At 35.3% G+C, this 12,068-nt stretch overlaps 1 protein-coding gene across 1 annotated transcript; it reads right to left on the bottom strand.

Annotated features, from left to right (window-relative positions):
- Window positions 1-7,226: 7,226 nt before the first annotated feature.
- On the bottom strand, window positions 7,227-12,068 carry LOC129440798 (uncharacterized). The gene is made up of 21 exons (XM_073866353.1): window positions 11,835-12,068; window positions 11,640-11,743; window positions 11,383-11,489; window positions 11,086-11,238; window positions 10,211-10,798; window positions 10,028-10,097; window positions 9,888-9,943; window positions 9,669-9,738; window positions 9,529-9,584; window positions 9,308-9,377; window positions 9,166-9,221; window positions 8,947-9,016; window positions 8,805-8,860; window positions 8,566-8,653; window positions 8,370-8,440; window positions 8,135-8,270; window positions 7,933-8,003; window positions 7,782-7,832; window positions 7,540-7,624; window positions 7,369-7,461; window positions 7,227-7,277 (listed from the first exon to the last, which is right to left on the bottom strand). The coding sequence occupies exons 1-21, from the start codon at window positions 11,911-11,913 to the stop codon at window positions 7,227-7,229; spliced, it is 2,181 nt and encodes a 726-aa protein (XP_073722454.1). The 5' UTR covers window positions 11,914-12,068.

Genomic DNA, 12,068 nt, shown 5'->3' with positions numbered 1-12,068 from the left:
AAATCTAACTATAAATTTACAGTAATCAGTGTTAAATATTTTTTGTTTGTTAAAAATTAACTCCCTCTGTGTAATTTGTTAACTCCAATGTAGTGTTATATTTTTTAATACTATGGTGTTAATATGGTAAATGTAAAGACGGAAACATATTAAGGTACTTTTGGGACAAAAAACTTTATTTTAAACAGTTTTTTTAATGTAACAATACAGCAGTATTATCTATCATTCTCATTTTAAAACTATTAATTTTTTTTTTTTAAATGGCATCTGATCAACATTTATTTATGACAGAAAAATTGTCCTCAATGTATCATGCATTTAAGTGTTCATTAAATTAACATATTAACATCCGAGACAACTAAAAAGCACATTCCCAATGTATAACAACAGTAAACACAGTTTATGGCATGCTTCAGTTCATACAAACAAGTTTGACTTCATTTCAATCCAAAATCCATGTTGGTCTTCACATATTAACAGCAGAATATGATGAACCAGTAGCTGTAAGGAGGTTGTATGATCCTCGACGGTCAGACCTTCAGACTGGTTATTGAACTTTTCTGTTAATAAAACAAAAATAAAAGGGAAAAATTCATTATTAAAAAACAATACAAAATGCAAAAAAAACACTTTATGTTTTGCACAAAATACTCACTTTGTTATACAATTGCTCTTTGTCTGAAGAAATTTTCATGTAGCCCTATTTCTGTGCTCCTCTAAAGTCCCCAAAGCAAATCTCCTGATCACATTAATGGATTTAAAAATATATATATTAAACTTAAACAGCATATAAAGCAAAAAACAACAACAAAAAACTCCCAAAAACATTATACGAGTATGAATTGCTCCATCTGAGGCTAAGACCTAAACTCAACTGCCGAATTCATATGACAATAACACATGACTCTTAATGTTAAACTTGATACTTACAGCAATATAAAACATAAGACCTCACAACTCACAAATTTTATTGATCAAAATGTTATTTATTCTACATTTACTTACCATTTACAGTAAAAGAGATGACCTTCTGCTTGAACTGCATCATCCAAAAACACGGTTCAGTGTGTGCTGTAAAAAGTGGGAGGTCTTTTCTATTTAACACTCTAGGAGTTAATAAACTCCACTAACAAAACACTGTAGGAGTTGATTTTTTAAAAAAGTGGTTACACTATGTTTTGACACCAACTCTTTATTTTTATAGAGTTAAATAAAATAGTTTTAACTCAATCCAGTGTTAAATTAACTCCGAACTCTTTATATTTCCATTAACACCGTAATTTTAACTCTGCTAAATTGGCTGTGTTTATACCCGTAAGTGTAAATGGAAAGAGCAAGAAATGATACAAATAATAACAGTAAGTAATGTAAATAATGTGTATAAATTAACTTCTCAAAACTTTTTTGTAAAATATTAAACATTTTTGAAATAATGGGATTTAGTAAAACTGTGTTTGGCATCAGTGTATTATAAAAATATGTCTGTATTTGTTAAAGTGCACTGTATGTGATTATAAAGAGGGTTTGGCTATATAGCAAATCTGACAAACAGTAGGTTAGACCAGTGGTTCCCAACCTGGGGTCCGGGCCCCCGTAGGGGGGCACCAGAGTTCACAGGTGTCCGATATGCTTTGAGCTTAAATAAAGATGCTGTTCCACTAATATTTTTATAAAAACAAATTTTTAAAAGTTGCTTACAATGCCAAGATCCATCTCAAAGTCGTTGTCAGTGTAACAGAAAAATCAAAAGGAAAGATGGGGTAGAAGGTTGTTTTAAAACCCTTTTCACGTTAAAAATAAAGGACAGCAGTGTTCAACAGGTGTAATGCTGAGTAAAGATGAAGTTTTGGGAGATGCTACAGGTTTATAAATATACATATATTTACAACTAAAAAATGTATGATGGAAGGTGAAACAGGTTATAAATTGCTCATCTAAGTTACAAACGTGGCACACAACAAAAGTGCATTCATTTTGTTGAAAATATTGTAATTATGATATGACCCCATATGGCAAAAAAAGTTTTAAATATATGCTAAATACATTTTTGTAGAAAGTAAAGCTTAATTAAATATATTTTTGATTTTAAAAATATTTATTTTTTACCTTCATATACAAATGCATTTCTAATTTTACAACCCATACGACAAAAAGTATATTTGAAGAGTTTGGTTCCAAAACGCAATAAATCCATTTTGACAAATTTTGGTAAAAACGTGTTTTCTATACCAAGAAAGTGACAAGATGAAAACAACTATTTTCTGTTACAAACTTTCACACAGCATCTTTAGGTTATAAAAACATAAAAAATTCAAATCCATAAGTTGATTTTCAAAGATTTATTATAAAAACAGATTATTTTTTCCACAAAATGCAATAAATCCATGACAAGTTTTTATTCAAAATGCTATAAATCTATTGAATCAATAGCCTATATAAATGTGCATTCATCTTTGCCATGTTATATTCATTTAGTTGACTAGTTGTACACACTAATTAAAAATATAAACATTAATGTTATTAATCAAAACACTTACTTTGTCATATTAAGAACCCTGTCATTGCGGTTACTTAACGTCTTCGCTTAACGTCTTTCACAGCGATCAGCTGTAAAATGTTTTTGGTCCTGCTCGATTTTCGTTGACTTTGAGTAAAATTATGGAAAGTTTTTCATAAGATCCTCTGGGGTCAATGTGTTAGCATGAGAAGCTTGATGCTGTCTGGAGAACAAGCACCCGTCTCCCGAGTGCCTCTCAGGGAAATTATTAGATGCTGATGGCTTACATTTCTTTCCCATCACAGAAAACCATCACAGGTTTATCAATGCAATTAAAGTATTATTTTGTTTTGTTTGTTGATCACGAAGTACAAAGTAGATGAGGAAAACTAGGACTCCGTGGACTCAGCGCGTCCGCCATGTTTGTTTACATTGCGTGAACGGTGTGGGCTGTAATATCAGAAATGGATTTATTGCGTTCTGTAAAAAAGGGGGAGTGGTGTTTGTCGCATTTTGGGAAAAAAGGGAGAAAAGATGACAGAATAACACGGCGGATATTGGATTTTGCGTAAAATTAAGAATTTACTTTTAACTACTGACCTGATAAAATGCTGATTTTGGCAGTAACTTGTTTTTTTCAAAAATGGTGTTTATTGCGTTTTGGAACCAAACTCTTCATTTTCTCCTGGTCAACATATAAAACTTTGTATAAAGTGTATAAGTAGCCTATGTATAAAATATAAAATTAGAAGTATGTTTTTTGCAGTTGAAAATATATTAAATTATAACCTTTTTAACCCTGTTGTTTACAGGTTGGTAAAGTATTTCTTCCAATGCAGCGTGAATGCTTTAAAATATATTTCAAAATACACAAAAAATGGCCAAAATATATTGGTAAAAAATAATTTTTTAAAACATATTTCAAAATATATTTCAGCACATATATTTTTGTATATTTTGAAATATATTTAAAATATTTCAAATTAGAAGTATGTTTTTTGCAGTTGAAAATATATTAAATTATAACCATTTTAAACCTGTTGTTTGTAAGTATTTCTTCAAATGCCGCGTGAATATAAATGCTTTAAAATAAATTTTAAAATATACAAAAATGGCCAAAATATATTGGTAAAAAATATTTTTTTAAACATATTTCAAAATATATTTCAGCACATATATTTTTTGTATATTTTGAAATATATTTCAAATTATATTTGAAAATATATTTTTTGCCGTATGAGATACATCCAAAGAGTATAGAAAGACAAGAGACGAAACTTGTGTTTAATTTATGCATCCATTGATATTTGGAGATATATTAATAATGAACATAATTAAATGTAAAGTATTCAGTCCAATCACAAACAACAATCAATTTTATTAAAAAAAGACTTTATTTTCAAAAAGAAAACAGACAGAGATAGACAGCAATTGATATTTGCATCTGTAAATTTAATAAAACTGCTTTAATATTATAATATAGCACTGAATATGTGCTGCTGAAGGCTCATCATAAGTGCACGCATGCGCAGACGTCCTCTGAAGATAAATGTCATTAACTAAAAAAAAACCTGAAACAAAGTAACAGTGGAGTTGTGTGTGTGTGTGTGTGTGTGTTTGTTTAAAGCTGAATTCATGAATTAATCATTGATATGAACATGTAGTGAATCATAAGTTATCAAGAGATAGTGAGATAATGTTTTGTGTGTGTTGTTTGCTCTTGACTCGCTCCTCCCGTGTTACACCTCCAGAGTTAAAGCTGATCTCTCTTTTATAAATCTAATCAAACTAAAGACTCTTCAGGATGAAATATTACTCTATAAATACTCAAGAATAACATGAGATGAACAGAAACATTGTGTGTTCAATAAATCTCAGTTCATTCAGAGCATCACTGGATGTTTATCATTTAAATGACTTATAATAATAAAACAGTGACTTTATAAAGTAACATTTGTAATAAAATGACTTACCTCTGAAACAGATGAATAAAATGTTGTGCTGATTTATAGATCACCTCCTTTATGTGGCCATCAAGATCCCTGAATGCAGTGTGATAAAGAAAACAATGTGAATCATGTGCTATATACAAACATTAACAGTCTACAGCTCATTTACAGATCTCTCTTACAGATGTTTTCACCTTTAGATATTAAATAAAAGATTATTTACTGTGTTTATTCAAAACAAACTCTTCAGAAATGATTTATGTTTATATTAGTCGTCCACATCATAACCAATAAACTTCAATGTTTTCTTATGATAATAAAAATAAGTGTTATGTTTTATAAGTTATTGCTGCAGTCAGAAATCTCTCATATATTATACGTCAAGCTGTAGAGAGACGTTTAAAAACCTTTTTGATCTTTTAACCTCGTAATCAGATTGTTAGAAGATGTAAAGACCTTGAATTGATTTTAAGTTAGTTAACTGTTTGAACTCATCTGTGATCTGTCTGTTTAGTGTTACTAAAGGAGTTAAAGGAGAACAGAGAAACTTTAGACTAAGTTAACTTTCTCTCTCAGTGATTTCAATCTAACTTGGTTCTTTGTCTTATTAGGTTTACAGTAAGTTTGGTTGTAAGTGCTTTCTAGTGGATGATGGAAATGTTGGTAAAACCTGATCATGATTTTTGCTCTTTTCATTTGATGCGGCTGATAATCGCATTACATTTAAGTTTGACACAATAAATGAACATAATGAATGCGTCACAAACAATCTTTCTCATTTTTGTTTTCTCCACTACTCTACTCTGTTTAATATCAAAATATTTTTATTTATTTTCTGCTCGGGGTTTGAGGAGGTGAAGTTGGGTCTCTTCTTCTTCTTCTTCTCTTTTTTTTTTTTAAAGTAACCCATCAAGTCTGGGTCTCTTGGCGTCTGATACCATGCCTTCAGATGCTTCCTGCAAATAAAGCAAACAGAGATTTAAGACATCAAATAACTTTTTTAATTGAATTTGTTTTGTTCAGGGCTCTGGTATAAATCTACCTGTGAAGTGGATGGAGCGGGACGCTTAAGAGCACGACGTTTAGGAAGACAGGCGGGAGGAGACACTTGCCGGATTGGCCGACTGTTATTAGTTGAAGGTCTATAAACATATAAAAGCACTGTGAAAATTCAAACATTCAAGCACTAAAACATCTCAAATATAAACCAAATGTAATATAACAGGTTAATGCTGAAATAAAGACTTACTGAGAAACTGAAGAACAGTCGGCCACGGCAGTGTCTGCTTTATTTTGCTGTACATAAAACAATCAAAGATTTAATAAATGAAATGAAATTCTCAATGAAATTGTCACTAATAACATTTAAGTCTTTGGTTAAATCTACCTGAGCGGATGATGGCGTCTGGGCCGGAGGCGGCGTGACCTTAGCCGACAGCCTTTTAAGTTTGGCCCTCTTTGGTGTCGGCTCCATCTCATCCTGAAGATTAAATACACGTATATTAAAACAAAATAAAATGAATATTTAGTTCTGTTAAAGCCTTCGCTTTAAATCTACCTGTGAAGACGGAGCCGGACGCCAAAGACGGCGACGAGAGGCGGGAGGAGGCATATGTCTCTGAGGAGGTGAAGGTCTATAAACACATATAAAAGTACTGTGAGAATTTCAAACATTCAATCGCTAAAACATCTTAAATAAAAAACTAAATGTAGTTTAACAAAGATTAATGCTGAAATAAAGACTTACTGAGGCACAGAAGAGCAGTCGACCTCCCCAGCGTCTGCTTTATTTTGCTGTAAATAAAACAATCAAAGATTTAATAAATTAAATTAAATTCTCAATGAAATTGTCACTTAATAACATTTAGGTCTAAACGGTTAAATTTACCTGAGAGGATGATGGCGTCTGGGCCGGAGGAGGCGTGACCTCAGCCGCCAGCCCATTTAGCCTCTTTCTCTTCGGCGTCGGCTCCATCTCACCCGGATCATCCTGAAGATTAAATACACGTATATTAAAACAAATTAAAATGATCATTGAGTTCTGCTTAAGCCTTTAGTTTTAATCTACCTGTGAAGACGCCGGACGCTTGACAGCACGACGCTGAGCAGGAGAGGCGGGAGGAGGCGCTTGTCTGTGAGGAGGTGAAAGTCTACACATACAAATAAAGATACCGTAAGAACTGTTTCTGATAACTTTACTGTAAAAAATGTAAAAACACAGCTAAACGTAAATTATACTAGACTGGTTAGAGATGAATTTAAAGAGACTTTGATAAACTTACTGGGCCTGAGGTGGCGTGACCTCCGCCAACAGCCCGTGAGGAGATGAATGTCTATAAATACATATAAATATATTGTTAAGAACTGTTTCTGTAAACATTTGTGCAAATAAAAAATGTAAAGTCTAAAACAGACAGACTATGATAAACTTACTGAGCTTTAATATCGGTATTGGACAGCCTGGGCCTCTTTGGCGTCGGCTCCATCTCATCCGGATCATCCTGAAGATTAAATACACGTATATTAAAACAAATTAAAATGATCATTGAGTTCTGCTAAAGACTTCAGTTTTAATCTACCTGTGAAGGAGGAGGTGGACGCTTGACAGCACGACGTTTAGGAAGAGAGGCGGGAGGATACACTTGCCGGATTGGCCGACTGTTATTAGTTGAAGGTCTATAAACATATAAAAGCACTGTGAGAATTCAAACATTCAAGCACTAAAACATCTCAAATAAAAAACTAAATGTAATATAACAGGTTAATGCTGAAATAAAGACTTACTGAGAAACTAAAGAACAGTCGGCCACGGCAGTGTCTACTTTATTTTGCTGTAAATAAAACAATCAAAGATTTAATAAAAGAAATGAAATTCTCAATGAAATTGTCACAAATAACATTTAGGTCTTTGGTTAAATCTACCTGAGCGGATGATGGCGTCTGGGCCGGAGGAGGCGTGACCTCAGCCAACAGCCTATTCCGACTGTCCGTCTTTGGCGTCGGCTTCATCTCATCCTGAAGATTAAATACACGTATATTAAAACAAATTAAAATGAATATTGAGTTCTGCTGAAGGCTTCGGTTTAAATCTACCTGTGACGGAGGAGGCGGACGCTTAAAAGCGCAACGCTGTGGAGGTGAGGCGGGAGGAGGCGCTTGTCTGTGAGGAGGTGAAAGTCTACACATACAAATAAAGATACTGTAAGAACTGTTTCTGATAACATTTAACTTTACTGTAAAAAATAAAGTATGTAATATATAAGCATTAATCATTTTAATATAAGTAATACTAGACTGGTTACAGATGAATTTAGAGAGATTTTGATAAAACTTACTGGGCCTGAGGTGGCGTGACCTCCGCCAACAGCCCGTGAGGAGATGAATGTCTATAAATACATATAAATATATTGTTAAGAACTGTTTCTGTAAACATTTGTGCAAATAAAAAATGTAAAGTCTAAAACAGACAGACTATGATAAACTTACTGAGCTTTAATATCAGTTTCTGTGAGACAGAGTCTGGCCATTATTGACGTCAGCTCCATCTCATTACTTTGCTGTAATTTTAGATTTAAAACACATTTATTAAAACAAATTTACCAGAATTAACAGAAGTTCTGCTAAAGACTAATTTACATGAAACAATTTAACATTAAAATAGACACTAATAATAATGTTCACAATCTACCTGAGAGGATGAAGACGGCTGGGGCTGAGGGGGCGTTTGGGGCTGAGGAGGCGTTTGGGGCTGAGGAGGCGTTTGGGGCTGAGGAGGCATCTGCGGAGACGCAACCAGAGCGGTTGACCCAACCGGAGGTGAAGGTCTAAAACACATTTAAAAATAATGTTAAGAACTGTTTCTGTAAACATTTGTGCAAATAAAAAATGTAAAGTCTAAAACAGACAGACTATGATAAACTTACTGAGCTTTAATATCAGTTTCTGTGAGACAGAGTCTGGCCATTATTGATGTCAGCTCCATCTCATTACTTTGCTGTAATTTTAGATTTAAAACACATTTATTAAAACAAATTAAAATTAACAAAAGTTCTGCTAAAGACTTATTTACATGAAACTACTTTATCATTAAAATTGGCACAAAAAATTGGCACAATCTACCTGATAGGATGAAGACGTTTGGGGCTGAGGAGGCGTTTGGGGCTGAGGAGGCGCAACTGGAGCGGTTGAGCCATCTGGAGGTGAAGGTCTAAAAACACATTTATATATATTGTTAAGAACTGTTTCTGCAAATATTTAAACAATAAAATATTAAGTTTACTGTTAAAGATTTAAAAACACAGCTAAATGTAATACTAGACTGGTTAAAAATGAATTTAGAGAGAATTTTATAAACTTACGGAGATGGTAAACTAGTCTCCACCTCCATGTCCTCCGCCTTGTCTGCACCAGTTTGCTGTAAGTAAAACAATTAGAGATTTAAAACATTTACATGAAAGTACTTTATCATTAAAATTAACACTAATAATGTTCACAAACTACCTGAGAGGATGGAGGCGTCTGGGGCTGGGGAGGCGCAACCGGAGCGGTTGAGCCATCTCGAGGTGGAGGTCTAAAACACATTTAAATATATTGTTAAGAACTGTTTCTGCAAACATTTCAGCAATAAAATATTAAGTTTACTGTAAAAGATTTAAAAAACAGTTAAAGGTAATACTAGACTGGTTACAGATGAATTTAGAGAGACTTTGATAAACTTACGGAGATATTAAACTTGTCTCCACCTCCATGTCCTCCACCTCGTCTGCGTTATGCTGCTGTAAGTAAAACAATAAGAAATTTAAAACATTTACATGAAACTACTTCTACATTAAAATTGCCACTAATAATGTTCACAATCTACCTGAGAGGATGGAGGCGTCTGTAGCTGAGGCGCCGCAACCGGAGGGGTTGACCCATCTGGAGATGAAGGTCTAAAAATACATTTAAATATATTGTTAAGAACTGTTTCTGCAAACATTTAAACAATAAAATATTAAGTTTACTGAAGAAGATTAAAAAACACAGCTAAAGGTAATACTAGACTGGTTACAGATTAATTTAGAGAGACTTTGATAAACTTACGGAGATGAATAACTAGTCTCCACCTCCATGTGCTCCACCTCGTCAGCTTTATTTAGCTGTAAGTAAAACAATCAGATTTAAAACATTTACATGAAACTATTTTATCATTTATATTAACACTAATAATGTTTACAATCTACCTGAGAGGATGGAGGCGTCTGTAGCTGAGGCGCCGCAACCGGAGGGGTTGACCCATCTGGAGGTGAAGGTCTAAAAACACATTTAAATATATTGTTAAGAACTGTTTCTGCAAACATTTAAAAAAAAATATTAAGTTTACTGAAGAAGATTAAAAAACACAGCTAAAGGTAATACTAGACTGGTTAAAGATGAAGTTATAGAGACTTTGATAAACTTACGGAGATGGTAAACTAGTCTCCACCTCCATGTTCTCCACCTCGTCAGCTTTATTTTGCTGTAAGTAAAACAATCAGAAATAAAACATTTACATGAAACTACTTTTTCATTATTATTAACACCAATTATGTTCACAATCTACCTGAGAGGATGGAGGCGTCTGGGGCTGAGGCGTCTCAACTGGAGCAGTCGACCCATCCGGAGGTGAAGATCTAAAACACATTTAAATATATTGTTAAGAACTTTTTCTGCAAACATTTACCGGCAGCTACTTGTAATATTATAATAGTAACAGATAAAAATTGACACAATTTGTTTAACTTACTGAGACACACTAGAGGAGGGTAGAACCCCTGCTGGAGGGTCAGCAGGAGCAGGTGCAGGAGGTGGCGAGGGAAGGATCACTGCTGGAGGGTCAGCAGGAGCAGGTGCAGGAGGAGAGGGAAGGATCACTGCTGGAGGGTCAGCAGGAGCAGGTGCAGAAGGAGGAGAGGGAAGGATCACTGCTGGAGGGTCAGCAGGAGCAGGTGCAGGAGGTGGCGAGGGAAGGATCACTGCTGGAGGGTCAGCAGGAGCAGGTGCAGGAGGAGGAGAGGGAAGGACCACTGCTGGAGGGTCAGCAGGAGCAGGTGCAGGTGCAGGAGGAGGAGAGGGAAGGATCACTGCTGGAGGGTCAGCAGGAGCAGGTGCAGGAGGTGGCGAGGGAAGGACCACTGCTGGAGGGTCAGCAGGAGCAGGTGCAGGTGCAGGAGGTGGAGAGGGAAGGATCACTGCTGGAGGGTCAGCAGGAGCAGGGGCAGCAGCAGGTACAACCTCATCAGATTCATCCTCCGAAGAGAGGTCTGAATCATAAAGATCCTCAAGGACCCATGAAGAAAGTTGGCACTTCATGCCTACAAAAATCATGGGATACCTAGGAACGCATAGGAAAAACTGTGAGTACCGTTTCTGCAATGATTTTAGTGCTTAAGCAATTGCTGTTTATTTTTGCATACAGACAAAACTAACATATTGTAACTAAATCTATAAGAAATGGAAGAATACATTTGCCCAAACTGAATACATTAATAAGATTCGCTTTAAGCGCAGCATCAATCTAAATTGTATGACTTCTAATGTACTGATTCGCTTTTGTTATCATCATTGTTTGCCAACTGAAAAACATTCTTGACAGATGTGGCAGGAGAAAGATCTTCATACCTCTTTATGAACCTGTAAAGGTGAATCAATTTCTGGGGCGAACTCTCTTCTTTACGAAGACGGAGCATCTCCCGGTCCAAAGTCTTCCTCACGAGACTACATGCCTCCTCAGAGGTCAGGGCAAAGTCCACCAATGTTCGCCCTACCTTAAATCTGCATGGGAGAAAAATTATCATTGTAAACTATCTCGGCTCTCTAACAATTAATTAGGCATTTGATCAGCGTGACTTAATCGCTGGATGTCAAAACACAAAAATGTTACTGCAACAAAACAACTGAAGATCTGTGAGTCCTTACCGGAATTCTGCAGAAACATAACCACATCCGAAGAAACGGACCACATCAAAGACTAAAATCTCCGCCCTCGCCTTGAGATCTTTAGTCTTTGGGTCCTTGATGTTCTCCTAGAAATCACATCATCATCAGTTAGGTTATGTGTTAGTTACTGTTAAACACTCTGGCTGATATTGAAATGTGATGTTTTACTTTTGTGATTACATTAATTCCTCTCTATAAAAACTCTCTGAAAATGAGACAAACAGACAGAATCTCACCTGATGTGTGCCGCCTGCACTTGTGGATGGTGGTGTGGTGGTCTCCTTACGAGATGCACTGAAGTCCACCGTGTACCAGAGGTCTTTCCATTCTGGAAAACCTTCTGAGAATGAAGCAAAGAGGTTAAATTAAAAAACTTGATGACAACAAAATTATTTTCACAAATATACTAACTAAATCAAGTGCGTTCACACCTTTCACGGGGGCCGGTGGCTTCATTTCATCTCTGGGGACCACCTCACCGATCCACGGCAGAGACAGCACTGGTTCCATGCTGAGGGGCTCAACCTCACTCCAGTCATCAACAACAGAGGAACTCCTGATCCGACAAATATATCAAAACAATAAGTCCGGTTAGACACATGAGTACAAACATCTATTACAAAGAGTTTTATGCTGTGTAAGTCTTATGTTACCCTTCAGTAAGA

Source organism: Misgurnus anguillicaudatus, chromosome 3 (assembly GCF_027580225.2).
Source record: "Misgurnus anguillicaudatus chromosome 3, ASM2758022v2, whole genome shotgun sequence".
In the NCBI taxonomy this organism is placed as follows: Eukaryota; Metazoa; Chordata; class Actinopteri; order Cypriniformes; family Cobitidae; genus Misgurnus; species Misgurnus anguillicaudatus.
Note: the sequence above shows the minus strand (reverse complement) of the source record. Positions and strands in the feature narration are given on the sequence as shown.